The sequence below is a fragment of the Sander vitreus genome, chromosome 10 (genome assembly GCF_031162955.1).
Source record: "Sander vitreus isolate 19-12246 chromosome 10, sanVit1, whole genome shotgun sequence".
Classification (NCBI taxonomy): Eukaryota; Metazoa; Chordata; class Actinopteri; order Perciformes; family Percidae; genus Sander; species Sander vitreus.
The window spans coordinates 11,826,855-11,841,620 of record NC_135864.1 but is presented as its reverse complement, the minus strand read 5'-3'; the positions used below and the strand labels follow the sequence as shown (position 1 = coordinate 11,841,620).

Here is a 14,766-nt window from a genome sequence, read left to right as displayed (position 1 = left end):
TTACACCAATACAATTTTTTTAACAATATACTGTTAAAAATTTAAACAGCAGTGCAACTTCAGATTTCGATGTACTATAATGTTACAACTAAAAATGTTTATGCTTACTTTAGGAAACTTTCTTCATCCAGTGCTGTATTGTGTAAGACTCAAAAGTCAGATTTATTAAACTAACTTTGTACACACACTGTAAGGCTGTGATGTGCAGTAAAGCTTCAGAATTGCAATTAGCAAATTTTCTCCTTTGTGACAAGACTATTGGTCCTCCTAAGGAGCTATCTGGTGTGTACCCCAGCCCCCCATGGAGTTTCCTTCTCTGGGCAGTTTAAGCTCATCCTGTGCTTGCGTTTTGTGGTTGAGTTTCCCCCATTGAAGGCCCTGAGAACCCTTCCTCAGGTAGAGTGGGAGGGAATCACAGCTAAATGTAATGTCCTTGAAAGCATGGAGGAGGAAGATCCCTAAAATGATGGTAAGGAATCCACTAATTGTTCCCACTATTCCATCAGCATTCATCCGCAACCATTCCTTGAAGAGAATGGCTGAGCAGGCCATGACCGATGTGGTGAAGAAGACGTAGTAGATGGGAGTGACTATGGAAGTGTTGAAGATGTCGAGGGCTTTGTTCAGGTAATTGATTTGAACGCTGATGCAGATTACCAGGCATATGACCAAGGACCAGAACAGGGGTTCCTTCAGCACTGCTGTCCCAGCAAACAGCTCCTTAATGCCAATGCCCAGGCCCTTGACACAAGACACAGACAGGGAGCCAATCACAGAGCAGATCAGGATGTAGACCAGCACATTCTTCTGTCCAAACCGCGGAGCCACAGCAAAGATAAGAACCAGGCTGCTTCCAACAACGCACACAGCAAACACAATGAAACCTAGTGGGAGCATTTAAGAATGAGTTAGTACCCTGAAAATAATCCATCCAACCCTTATCTGGGATTCAATTTTCACAGCATGGTTAATGAGATCACACTGATGAAGGGTTGGTTCTACCTGGGTCTCTGAGTTTCTCAGCCATGGCACTGAGGGAGGCAACCTCCTCTTCTTGCGGGGCATGGATCACCATCACCGTGGAGCCCAAGATGCACAGCAAACAACCAATCTTTCCATGAACATTCAGCCTCTCATTCAGAAAGTAAGAGGAAAGCACGGCACTGGAAGGAAAAACAACTGATGCAGATACAGAGTAAACACAAATGTTGCTACAGTACTACATACTGAAAGGATAAGTCAAGTGATATTCTATATTTTTTATTGTCATTAAATATTTGTGTCACCAGGATTGTGTACATGGGATTTATTTAAAATAAACAGATGAATTTTAGAATTTTAGAATAGATTTTGGACAATAATGGAGGTCTACAAAACAGATGAATGAGTTATATCAGGCTTTGGCTATACAGAGCATAGTTTATGTAGGATCAATTTATTGTTGGTTTTGGTCTTTTCATGGGATTTATTGACAATAAGAAAGAATATAGAATATCACCGTATATCAAGGGCTAAAATTATCTGTATCATACTACGCCAATGTCCAATAACATCAGTGGCATAAAAAAACTGCAAAATGAAACTCAAGAAAAAGGCAAATACCTTACAAGTACACTCAATGCTCCAAGAGGAGTCACCAGTGTGGCCGGTGCAAATGCATATGCAGCGAAGTTGGCAGCCTCTCCAGTTCCCACTAGAATATAAACATGACAATCAGTGTGTACAAATTCATAGCTGGTGCAGCTGGTCAAAGGATAAAAAAATGATTCACTTCCAACCCACATTTGCAAATGTGCTCTATGGAGGAATGTGCACTTCAAAGATATGGTGTGGGTGCTGCATCAACTACCACATCACCAGCAAAAATACCAAACCCACAAAAAAAAAACAAAGAGCACAATGTTTCTGCGCATGGCTGTTAAGGAGTGTCACCAAGCCACAAAAAAATAAATAACAGCTAACCATGTCACTCATTTAGCAGAACTAAGTCTGTAAATCATTCACTTACTTGAAATCAGTCCTGCCCACCACAGCCATTCCTTCAAGTAAGCATGCCCCCCTTGACCTGTGAGATGCAGAATACAAAGCTGAAGTAGATGCTGTAGTAACAGTTACAGATTTCTCACTTGAAAATAATTCCTTACTAAATTTTAAATTGGAGGGTCATTGGCTTCTTTCACCAAGAACGATAGTTACGTTATTGTAACTCCAGATTCTATGAGTATAGGTGTAGCCCTCTAAGCCACGCTATGGCTTTATCCCTTCGCGCATGCGTACCGCTCGGGCTTCAACTACGTCCGCAAATACTGTATATAAACAGAGCGGACCCGTTGCTCTGCTCCCACTTTTTCTTCAAGCTAGCAGTATGAAGACAAGTTCGACTTCCAGCGGTGTTCGCCTCTGCCCCACCTGCTGGACCGGCTGCACTTCTTACCAACATTTCCTTAATCCTAAGAAAAGTCCTGTATAGAGTTATTGGCCTTAAATGTTAGGTTTACATAGACCTTGTGATACTTACATCTCCTGCCAGATTATTCTAAAATTCATGTGTCAATCAATACCTTCTTTCCCAGTGATATCTTTAAAGTGCCCCGTATCTTTTACAGTGATGGAATGTACATTAACTCAAGCACAGTGTTCAAATACTTTACTTGAGTATTTTCATGTTATGCTACTGTATTTGTAATCTGACAGGCAGCTACAGTATAGTTACTTTGCTGATACACATTTTACATGCAAACATATAACCATCTTACAAAATGTGATGTATGGTCAACAATATATAAAGTAGTGAAAAAGAGCTCCAGCTACAACAGTAAACTGTTGCTTACACAGTAATGCATCATTACATAAAGATATAGCTGCAACAATTAGTCAATTAATCAACTGACAGAAAATTAATTTAAAAAAATTAAAATTATCCATTATACCAGCTTCTCAAAAGTGATGATCGGATGCTTGTTTCTTTGTAATGTGATTTGTTGGATATAAACAGTTGCAGATAGTGACAGGGGCAGTTCTGCTGCATAATGAGTACTTTTATTTATCTGAACATGGCACTTCCATACTGCATACAAATTAGTTAACTAACGCTAACTTCTTGGTTTTGTGTATTTCTTCCACCACTGACTTGTTAAGTTTGCTTTTAAGTTTGAATTTCGATAAAGCTTACAGTACCTGCTCGCATTGAACCCTTGCTGGCCAATCGCAGCAAGCCTTTCTTCTTCAAGATGAAACTTGTACCGATAAAAGCACTGGAGCTCACAGCCAGAGACAGACCGATGTAGAAGTCCAAACGGTTAACTTCCATCTGAAATAAAGGAGAACACAAAATTACATAGCTATGTGTGCTTGGCTAAAGAACTGAACTTCTCATTAGTTGTTACACCCCATGTTTAACATCACATGATAGGCGGACTCGTTCTACTGCAACGTTGTTGAAATTAACTTTTTAAACGGCTAGAGATAACAAGACATTGATATCTTACGACTTTCCTAACTTAATTATGATTTAGTTAAGTAAAATACACTTTTACTGACGCGTAAACTTACAGTTTATAATATGCTTTGCATCAGTTGTCCCGTCAACGTGAAAGTGTAGCAGCTGATTGGTTGGCCGCATGGAGGTGGGATGTGGTTGGCCGTCACCCCGGAAATTGTGAGAGAGGAGGCTTCTTAGCCCTTATGGTCATTTTCAGCCTGCCACAAAACGCACCCCCATCTATAATGCACAGACGTTGCCCTACCATTGAGTATTTTATATACTTGAGATCATGTCTAATAACGTTGGAGACTGAGAAGTTTCTTCTTTCCCAGCAAAAGTTATATCAAAGATTTCCTAAACCGTCTATGGTTATATGTCACTCCCCTGTTCTACAATTATTCTACTATTCCAATAAAGTTATTTGAAAAAAGAGGCTTCCTTACATCCATGGGCTTCTCCCATTGACAGTCTATGGCTTCTCCTGTAAACAATCTGCTGCTTGCCTTGCCAGAGAAGTCAAGTAAGAAATTCTAATAAGAAATTAGAAATTAGAAAGTAGACGGGCTTTGATATAACCGATAACTTCGGCAGGACGTTGCAAAGAAAGCCCTAGCCATCTGATTGGTGGTTGGTGTTCGTTGCACTATATGCAGCATTTTGATTGGACACGTTTATAGAAACCGGAAGAACAAGAGCTAACCTTGACAAGCGACAAAAACTCATGTGCTGCTGGATGAAGGAATGAAGCTCACAATTCAATGGTTCTTGCCAATTTAATGGAAAACATATAACAGGATAACTCTAAGCTCTTCCAGTATTTTGCGATAGTAACTGCGTTTCTCTGCTTTTATTTGTGTGTGCGGAAACTCAATATTTTAGCTAGCTAAATGACAGTACTTACCTAATCATTACTGCACTCCCTGGACTAATATCGTTTAGCTAGTTGTGTTCTTGTGGGCATCGCCTGCTATCCAAGGATGAGGACCCCTTTTCTGTTTGTCACCAGAAGCTGTAAGGCTGTTCACAGACTGCAACAAAGCTCATTTTTCTCTCCAATTTCAGCTTTATCGAGTCATCAGAGGATTGCTGTGTTAAGAAACGCGAGCACCCATTTCTGCAAAGAAGACAGGAGTTACTACATTACCACTCCCATCTTCTATGTCAATGCTTCTCCTCATTTAGGACACTTGTATTCAGCTGTGATTGCTGACTGCTTACACAGGTACAAGCTACTTCAGGGCTTCAACTCAAAGTTTGCAACAGGTAAATCCTCCATTAACCAAAATATACAAAGTTCAGTTACAATCCCACAAAAACGAGAAACAACACATTTTAAGTTTGAACCTGAAATGTCATAACAACCAGTGAATCGTATGGCACAAAAGTCCCTCTTTACTTCATAGACGGACAGAATTATCTAATTAACCATTGTCCTTTGTAGTAATCAGTACACTGTGGATACACTTAATGCCCCTTTAAAAACACCTGTCAGAGCATGCTATTGGACTTCATATTCAGTTAAGGAAAGTTACAATAAAAACTGTATGCATGTTCTGGTTATTGGTTGCAAGTGGTTTCCACAGTCTAGGAACTGAGGTTTTTCCTCCTTTACATTATAGTCATCTTAAAGCTTATACTAGACATCTGTGCACATATATATCATGCATGTAAATATAGCATTCCTAATAAAAGTGATGACAGTAGTTGCTGGTTCCAGCTTGTCAAATATGACATTTTTTCTGTCTTATATCATTGTATATTCAATACCTTTTGGCTTTGGGACTGTTGGTCGGACAAAACCGGCAATTTGAAGGTCTTGGGGTCTGGGAAATTTGGATAATAATAATTATAATACACCCTATTATTTTGCATTTCAGGCACAGATGAACATGGCTTGAAAATCCAACAAGCTGCTGAAGTTGCAGGAAAAGATCCCCTGACTTTCTGCACTGATGTATCTGAGAGATTCAAACATCTCTTCAACAGCTGCAACATATCATATACAGACTACATAAGAACCACTGAGCAGGCACACTGTCAGGCTGTAAAGCATTTCTGGTCAGTGCTCTGCAACAAAGGGCTCATCTACAAGGGAAGTTATGAAGGCTGGTACTCCACCCAAGATGAAAGCTTCCTAACGGCATTGCAGGTGGGCGATGCTTGGGACTCATCAGGGAAGGAGATCAAAGTATCCCTGGAGAGTGGCCACAAGGTAATTAAATCAATTGAATGAGTGCAAACTTTACTCCACTGATTTTACCCACTTAGGTCGGTTGTCAGGGTTACATAATTTTAAGATTAACAATTTATAACAGAATGGTGGCATGGGGTTGGAAAGACATGGTTGTTTACATGGCAGAAAGAGTAACAAAAAGGTGTCATTGAGTCGCAAAACGTAGAATGTAGTGTCATTTTGTTTTTAGGGACTAAAACTCAAGATATCTCACTCTGATGCCACGATTTTGAGCAGTCTTGTTTTTAATCCGCCTCTCAAGTTCCTTAACTTTATAACTAGCCTGGCTCTGTCCAAAGCTTAAATCTGCCGACCAGCACCTCTAAAACTCACTAATTAAGATGGTTTTGATCATATCACCTACAGTAACTCTTGGCAAGAAAATAAGAGTTCTTTCCAAAATGTGACGCTATTCCTTGAAGCATCAACCCTACACAGCTTGTGCAGTTATACTTTGTCGACATAAGTTCAATTAAATATCCACTATTTCGCAGGTGGAGTGGATGAAAGAAGAGAACTACATGTTCCGTCTGTCTGCGTTTCGGTCTCAGCTGCTCAACTGGCTCGGAGGAAATCCCGGGGCCATACAGCCTGAGCGTTTCTACCAGGCTGTCCTCCAGTGGCTGCAGGAGGACCTTCCTGACCTGTCAGTCTCCCGCCAGAGAAGCCGCCTTCAGTGGGGCATCCCAGTCCCGGGTGATGCTGAACAAACCATCTATGTGTGGCTAGATGCTCTGGTGAACTACCTTACAGTAGCTGGCTATCCAGATAAACACAGCCAATGGTGGAACGTGGCCCACCACATTGTCGGAAAGGACATCTTAAAATTTCACGCCGTCTACTGGCCAGCTTTTCTTCTAGGAGCTGGACTGCCGCTGCCACAGACGATATATGTGCACTCTCACTGGACAGTAGGAGGAAAGAAGATGTCTAAAAGTTTGGGTAATGTGGTGGATCCTCTTGAACGCTCACAGATCTTCACAACTGAAGGTATGAGGTACTTTCTTCTGCGTCAGGGTGTCCCAGACTCAGACAGTGATTACACAGACAACAAAGTTATTAAGCTGCTCAATGCAGAGCTTGCTGACTCTCTGGGTGGTCTGCTGAATCGCTGCACCGCTCCAGCTCTTAACCCAGCTCAGGTCTACCCCTTTTTCTGCCCTCAGTCCTTGCCAAGTCAACAGGGAGGCAGGGCTGTGGTTGAAGACTACCACATGTTGGATGCTGTGAAAAACCTCCCTGCTGTGGTGGAGCAGCACTATGAAAGCATGCGTGTATACAAAGCTCTGGAGGCCATCAGTGCCTGTGTGAGGCAGACCAATGGGTTTGTTCAGCGCCATGCACCTTGGAAGCTGGATAGGAGGGACAGTAAAGACCAGCACTGGCTAGACACAATCATACATGTCTCCCTTGAATGCCTGAGAATTTATGGCACACTCCTCCAGCCAATAGTGCCAGAGCTTTCTAACAAGCTGCTGTCCAGACTCGGGGTGCAACCAGACGAGAGGAGCTGGGCGGATGTGAACTTCCTGTCAAGGTATAAAGGAATGGACTGTCCCTTTGAAGGGAGAGCGCTAGGATCAGACTCTGGAGTGCTTTTTAGTCGCTTGGAAAGTCAGAATATAGATAAACAAAAACCTAAGAAAACAAAAAAGGCAGAACATTGAAATGAGGAAGTTTTTTTGTTTCCTGTACACTGATTCAAGCAATAAAGACATAAAACTCCTGTTGCTGTTTTCTCTTAATCTTTTCGCGCTGTGAGGTGTTCCGACTGTGCTTCATTGACATCTTTTTCACTCTGTTAGTTTTGCTGTAAACTGTCAGGGTGTCATTAATGTTATTTGTAACACCTGTGCTTTTTCTTATAAAGTCAAGTCAAAATGTCTGCATTGAAAAAGGCCTATTGTAGTAAGGTTGCAGACAGTCAGTAATACCATGCTAAATTGAGACAGACTGAAAGTACAAGTGTAAAAGTTGTTTTATCGCTACAATAATTTGTCTGAGGAAAAATGTCAATCACATCTCAACAGAAGATGTAAAAGTTACTCAAAACACAAGCAACTATAACTTAGCATTAGGAGACTTTGACCATGCCACTTGAAGCTGATGTTAGGGATTTCTTTTGCATGACAGCAGCCTTGTTTGGGGATCAAAGGATTTGCGCTATCACTTGATCATGAAAGATTTCATTGACAGTTTTTAAATACAGTATACAGGCAGCCAACACAATTACAAGACATAAAAACTGACATGATTTTTTAATGAGAAATACACGAAACTGAAAAAATTGTACAAATTGAAATAAAATAAAAAATTGCATTATTCTTATAATTTCTTGTACTTTTTTTACATAGACGTTTCCATTATTAACCATTACCTGTTTACTTCAGAGCAGTATCCCTCATTTGATAATCCATAATTACACAACTTAAGTCAAGATATTTTCTGATCGTTGCCTCACTGGTTTGGTGGTCCTTTTGTGCCTTGAACAGCCTACATGGGACTGGACACATTCATCTGCCAATCTACAGAGCTGGGCCTCCCCACATAATGAGGGCCTATTCTTCAAACACTAATATAAACAAGCACGATCAATAATATGAATTGGTGCTCTGTCCTGGTTGTGTATCTGAAAAGAGGAGGAAAGTTTCATTATAAACATGAAATTTGTTCACCATTACACAGAGATGGAAACAATGACAACACATAAATGAGGGGGAGAGATTCTGACTCACTTGAAAGTTGCTGTTGCAGCTGTCTGACCAGAGCTGCAGTCTGCTGCTGCTGTTGAGTCTGCTGCATTCCCTGTCGTGGAAACTAAAATAGAGATACACACATCGTTATACCAATTTCTGATGTTTTATCCCATTACCTACTAGTTTATGTTATAGTTATATATATATGCATACCAAGTTTTTAGATTTATTCCTGACATTTTAGGTGGCCAATGAGGTTCATTTATTTTAGCACGCTATGAGAATTCACTTGCAAAGTTTTCACCAAACCTCTAATGGCAACAATGTCTGCAATTTTAAGAGTTAACTACCAATAGGATCTCATTTACAAGGTATATATGATGACTTTTTATTATTTATTTATTTATTTTTAAAGTCGCCGTTTTATTTCTCTGTCAAAATGTCTTGGATGCTCTAACAGGGAGCATAAAAAGTATCCCAATACAGTCAATGACTGTAACTAAATGCATTTTTTGTTCAACTTTCAAATCTCTGCAAGTCGATTTTTATAAAGTACTAAAATAAATGGCAACTGGTGGCTCCCTGGACATGAGAAACTAAAGCTAAAAAAAACAAACAAACAAAAAGGTACACAGTGATGTATACACACATTGGTTGTTAATTGGCTAACCATGCAAAACTACTAGCTTATACTTATATTTGAATGCAAAGCATATATTAACATTTTTATAATAACACTGGCAGATAGAAATCCGGTACTGAATAAAATACTTTTTAGGCACCGACCGAATTGACTCTAAAGTATTGAGTATTAAGAAATGCCTCGTCATTCAATACCCAATTTCAATTCCTAAGGAGGAATATCTCATTAGCGTCAGTGAGCCAATAAGCATGCAGCATGCTTCTACCAAGATCTAATAATGCTTGTGTTTAAGTGTTACACATCGTAGAGGCAGGCAGGAAAAACTCCACATTAGGAACAGAGACGGGGCTTACGTAGTAGAAGCCTAAAAATAAATAAGATTTGTGCTGTAATGTGTAACGTTGTAATTTCTTTGTTTTATGAAATTGGTAGTTGAAAATTTCAAGTTTAGAAACCAGTATCAAAGTCATAGTAACGATACCCAGCCCTAGGCCCCCTGTCACCTAGATTAGACCTACCATGGGTTGCTGGGGGGGCAGTGGCTGCATGCCCAGGCCCTGATTCTGTTGCTGGCCTGGTGGTGGCACCGCTGACACCTGCTGCTGTTGCTGTTGTTGCTGTGGAACTTGCTGTTGAGGAGGAACCTGCTGGGGCTGGACCTGTTGCTGCTGCTGCTGCTGTTGTTGTTGCTGCTGCTGCTGCTGCTGTTGCTGCTGTTGCTGCTGCTGTTGTTGCTGTTGTTGCTGTTGCTGTTGTTGCTGTTGCTGCTGCTGCTGCTGCTGTTGTTGTTGCTGTTGTTGTTGAACTTGTTGGGCCTGGAAAGAAATAATGGTTGGTGTTTTTTTCGTTTTGTACCTTTGGTAAAGCACTGTTAAAAAATGAATTTCTATTGGAAAACACTGGGTAGCTTCAGTTTTACACAATTTAAAAAGTGTACACAAACAGCCCCCTATTCCACTTTGCAAGTTACTCAAAATTAAATAAACTTGGGCGCCCGGATAGCTCAGTTGGTAGAGGGGGCGCCCATATATAGGTTTACTCCTCGACGCAGCGGGCCCGGGTTCGACTCCGACCTGCGGCCCTTTGCTGCATGTCATTCCCCCCTCTCTTTCCCCTTTCATGCCTTCAGCTGTCCTGTCAAAATAAAGGCCGAAAATGCCCTAAAAAAAAATAAACTCAGCCAAAACATAGACCTGGATAAGCTAATGATGGTCGAGTAACATACTCTGAGTGCTTGTTGTCTGAGGTACTGCTGCTGCTGTTGCTGTGCTGCCTGTTGCTGCTGCTGTTCTGCCAACATCTGGTTGGGCCTCAAGCCTGGATGGACACCCTGGCCTCCCATGTGACTGAGACCATGCATGATGGGATTCTGCTGGAGAGGCTGGTGGGCAAACCTGAGGTTTACAGGACAGGAAGAAGACGTATGGTTAGCAATTTTTTTTTTATAGTTTACATGAAATCAATGACAAAACCTTTGTAATGTAAACTCAAACACAGTAACTGTTATGAGAAGGTCGATCATTCTGCAATTGGACTTTTAAGTGCTACTAAGCAGCTAACAAAGCAGCAGCCTTCCTTGCTACACGATACTGACCTCTGTGTATTCTGCATATTGTGTGCGTAGCCTGGAGCCTGTTGGTGAACATAACCACTGGGCCTTTGCTGCATTTGCCTAAGAGGATCTACCACAGCCGGGTTGGCTCCAGGATGGGTGCCCTGGAAGTTTTGGTTCCCGTAGGAGGAGGGAACTATACCACCACCTTGGGACGGATGCTGCTGCATCCCCATGTGTGATCCGTATGTGGTATAGCCCTGAGATATGTTCTAAACAAACAGAGACAATGTTATCATTAAAACAAAGACAGAGAAGGAGACTATTCTTGATTTATTGATAGTGTCAGGATTATTTATGTAGTGAACCCAAACAAGCCAGAAAGCCTGTACTACGAATCAAGATCAACATGCCCTGGATTTATTTCAGTTACCTGGCTTCACCTAACAACCGCGGTCCCGCATAAGCTGTGTCAGGACGGTGGTTAAAAACTAGTTCAATCAACCCACGGTTTCCCAATCCAGCGACGCGCCCGTTCACATAAAAGAGACCAATTGCAAACATCTACCAGAGCCACATATTTTACATAAGAAAAGCAAAATTCTACACAAATATGAAGAACACAGACGCGGTTTTACAGGCAAAAAGCAATACAGTTGCTGCTTCCTAACCCAGGAAGGAAAGCTGGCAAAAAAAAATGTAAATGCATACAACGCTTATCATAGACCCTTTACACGTGGCGTCAAGCTCTACTCACGCCAATTATGAACGCCATTACGGACGGCGGAAGAGCTATGCTGTAGACGGACGGCAAGCCAAACTAGTACGTGTTTGTTCGTGTTCTCACGTACACAGTCTGCAGAGTATTCCTCACCAACACAAGCATGTGTATTGCCTTTCTGTTTTAAATGACTGATAAATAATAATAAAAGTATCCTCAACCAGCTAGCTAACAGATCAACCCGATGATGAACCACATAACTTTCATCGGCTACATCATAGGCTACACAGCGAATATAATCACAGATAAGAAGATGGCTAGATGTTACAAGTATGTGTGGTTACTACTGATCATAGACACTCTGTAATTTACTGCATGGAGTAACGAGTGATAGACAATTAATGACTGCACACAGAGCTGGGATGCGTTCAGGCATCAAGTTGCATTGGCACACCCAGTGAACAACGGTATGTGGGTAGCCACGACCGACCATGTCCTCTAAAAACATAGGTTACGTGTTATATAAATATTTACTTAAGTAAAGAATAGATGTTAATACAAAATAAACCCTAGATTGATATCTTATCTTTGCCATTATGAGGTACCTCCCCCCGCCGTTAGCGCAGCATCGCGTACCTGTAACCCAGCCAGCTACAAAAAACTGGTAAGGATCCAGACTTTTAAAAGCTTTGAGATCAGCACCAGTATATGGGGATACCCCGTTTACCACATAGTGGTACAGATCGTGTGTACTGAAGTCGGGCAGACTCGGTGATTTAATGAGGTCCGTGAAAACGGAAGGAGGAAGAAGGTAAGGGTCGGTATCCAATCCTGCTATCTCCAACTTCTCCAAATACCGCTCTTTGTAAGCACCTACCAGATGCCCTAACTCGACCGATAACGGCACGACACCTTGTTGTTCAATAGAAGAATCCATAAAGAATAAGAAACTAATGAAACTTTCCGCTCGTCTACTACACTGTTTAGCTTGTGCTTCCGGTGATTCTGCCGTCCGTCATGGGATCGTCACGTGGTCGTGGTCACGTGTTTGCAAAGAGTCTCTAGCACTTCCCCATCAGTCAGGCACAAGATCTGACCATAATTACACTTGTGCTTTCCATAAACTGTCGTTGCTGTAGCCTATTATTTCAGTTGCAACCCTGAGAGCAAATACATATATAAAAACATAATTCAAACCGATTCAAATAGCCTATACATAATTCCCTCCGCTGAAAATCTATATCTTTCATAAAAATACCCATCAGGAAATGTTAACGGGGTTGTCCGTCTCTAAATGTTTTAACTTTTATGAGCGCACCTCTCTCTCTCCGCGCACCGAGCTCCGCCTGATCTTCTAAGAACAGTGACGCCGTTATCAATCGAGTATTGATTGGTCAGTAGGCGGTGCTTTTACACCGGTTGATCTCTAATCTCCAACATAACCTGCTCCCGAGTAGGCCTGGCAAACTCGATTGCTTTTAAGGATTCGGGTTTTTCTGAGTCACTCACTGAAGTGATCCGGGTTGTGCGAGTCACTTGAGTCAGTATTGTATGCTACATCCAAGACGAGCTTTTGATTTGGATAAAATGCCATTTAGTTTTCATTTAGAATCTTTTAATTTTATTTGGAAAACGTTATATCCATAAATGTAAATGGCCTGAAAGAAAACCGAATATTCATTTAAAAATGACATGAAATTATATTTTGAAACTTTAATAGGACTGACAAATAAGAAAGCCATCCGGACTCTGAACATTCACAATGACTTACAACCTCTTTAATGTAAATTCCACGCGCCCCTTTTTCATGTCTATGTATGCATTTAATGTTTTCAATGTGTATGTGTATCTGTACTTGAATAATAAAGTTTTTTGAAGACAAAAAAAAAAAAAACATGAGTTATCGGCGAGGTGAGCTTACGGACTGTCTGCTCGCCCTAACTGCATTTTAATATACTACATTTATACACTCCAGAAGTGAAAGAATGGCTTTTGTTGTGGATTTGCTTTACTCTGAGCTCAAGGAGAGACTTCACTCGCTCGTCTGAATCAGTTCCACTCATATAGCCAGCTGATTCGCGCGACAACTCACAAGTCATCGACAACTCAGTTCTCGAGTGAATCCCATGGTCTGTGAGCTTCCAGCTCTGAGTCTGCAGGTCGGGACTGTCTCTCTGCTCACTCAGGCCTGTTGCCTACGAAATTGTAAGTTATAAAGCTTTTTGCAGCTAAGATGGCTAGGAATAGTAGAAGCTAATGTTGCAAGAGGTTTGTGTGTGGCACTGTTATCATTTTAGATTGAATTGTAGTAGGACTCAACTGAACCGGGTTAATGATACTAGAGACTCGCGATTCGTGAGTCAATTTAAAGACTCGGGTTAAAGATCAGAGTGAATCACGACTCAAACAGGTTTACTCCCGAGCAGGTTAGGTGTTCGGCATAAGTTACCAAGGCGATTTAACCCGGTAACAAGTGATCCACCGTCGTGATACACAAAACCCTGGGTTGAACCTGAAGTTACCTCGTTAACGCCAAGTACAGGCCTCAGGTAAGTGCACATGTGTGAACATATAAAGTTAAGGTATTTCTGTATGGATGGCGAACATTCAGAAAATAATCTAAAAGAAAATGGTGGCATGGTGAACGGACTTCTGTTAGCTTTTTAAAATTCTTCAGAATTAGTGTGTATGAATAAAGGTGTTGGGTGAAAAATGCATTTCTTAGCAAAACAAAACCTCAAAAATAGACATACCTGAGATGCCTGCATTGAAGTATATGGTTGGTTAGGTGTTATTTGTCTAATCTGCTGCCCCATCATGCTCTGATTCTGAAAAGAGAAACAACAGGTCAGCAAACAGCAAAGATTCAATGTCCTCTACCAGGAGTAGAAGAAGATTTTAAAACAACCATATAATTCTTCATTCATTAGACTTAAAAACTGAATTTAAGCAGCAATCAAACAGATAATCAACTATCCTAATTCTGCTTCATTTTACTAACTACTGCTTTTGGTCAATTCTACCTGGCTAAAAGGGGTAGCTTGACCTGTCAGTGCAGACTGACTCACCAGTCTGACCTGTAGCTGCTGCCGCAGTATCTGGCCCTGTGGCATGGTAGGCTGGGGCTTATAACCCATTGGGTATTGCTTGTCCATTCCCATCATGCCAGGCATGCTTCCCTGCATACCGGGCATCATGCCTGGGTAGTTGGGCCGGGTGGGCATCATTTTGTTCATCTGTGGGTTGCGGGCAGGTCTGTATGGAGGTTCTAAACCCGGACCTCCTGTGGAAAAACAAATGATGTAAACCACAATTAGAGCTGTAACAGTTCCACATTTTGCTGTACAATTATTTGATTCAGAAAGAATTGTAATTAACAATATAATGGTCTCTTTCAGTGAAATTTAAAAAAAACTATTTTTTATTTTTTTAATTAA

At 41.2% G+C, this 14,766-nt stretch overlaps 3 protein-coding genes across 6 annotated transcripts in view; 1 reads left to right on the top strand and 2 right to left on the bottom strand.

Moving 5' to 3' along the window:
• Window positions 1–41: 41 nt before the first annotated feature.
• LOC144524176 (magnesium transporter NIPA2) lies at window positions 42–4,075 on the bottom strand. 2 transcript variants are annotated; one of them, XM_078260253.1, is made up of 6 exons: window positions 3,928–4,075; window positions 3,178–3,310; window positions 2,009–2,065; window positions 1,603–1,693; window positions 1,003–1,163; window positions 42–884 (listed from the first exon to the last, which is right to left on the bottom strand). In XM_078260253.1, the coding sequence occupies exons 1-6, from the start codon at window positions 3,931–3,933 to the stop codon at window positions 268–270; spliced, it is 1,065 nt and encodes a 354-aa protein (XP_078116379.1). In that variant the 5' UTR covers window positions 3,934–4,075; the 3' UTR covers window positions 42–267. The 2 variants fall into 2 exon arrangements, with proteins under 2 accessions (XP_078116379.1, XP_078116381.1); XM_078260255.1 differs by lacking the exon at window positions 3,928–4,075 and adding an exon at window positions 3,553–3,663.
• An 80-nt stretch (window positions 4,076–4,155) lies between these two features.
• mars2 (methionyl-tRNA synthetase 2, mitochondrial) lies at window positions 4,156–7,444 on the top strand. The gene is made up of 3 exons (XM_078260252.1): window positions 4,156–4,747; window positions 5,362–5,696; window positions 6,212–7,444. Exons 1-3 carry the CDS (start codon window positions 4,462–4,464, stop codon window positions 7,382–7,384), a joined length of 1,794 nt encoding a protein of 597 aa, XP_078116378.1. The 5' UTR covers window positions 4,156–4,461; the 3' UTR covers window positions 7,385–7,444.
• A 516-nt stretch (window positions 7,445–7,960) lies between these two features.
• Window positions 7,961–14,766, bottom strand: part of med12 (mediator complex subunit 12) — a 30,312-nt gene continuing 23,506 nt past the window's right edge. For 2 of the 3 annotated variants that reach the window (XM_078260249.1, XM_078260251.1), the window contains exons 37-43: window positions 14,398–14,612; window positions 14,083–14,157; window positions 10,651–10,880; window positions 10,282–10,450; window positions 9,575–9,871; window positions 8,453–8,534; window positions 7,961–8,346 (exon numbers count right to left, since the gene is read on the bottom strand). In XM_078260249.1, the coding sequence (XP_078116375.1) occupies window positions 8,309–8,346; window positions 8,453–8,534; window positions 9,575–9,871; window positions 10,282–10,450; window positions 10,651–10,880; window positions 14,083–14,157; window positions 14,398–14,612 (1,106 nt within the window). In that variant the 3' untranslated portion in view covers window positions 7,961–8,308. The remainder of the gene's footprint in view (window positions 8,347–8,452; window positions 8,535–9,574; window positions 9,872–10,281; window positions 10,451–10,650; window positions 10,881–14,082; window positions 14,158–14,397; window positions 14,613–14,766) is intronic. The other variant, XM_078260250.1, reaches the window with a different exon arrangement.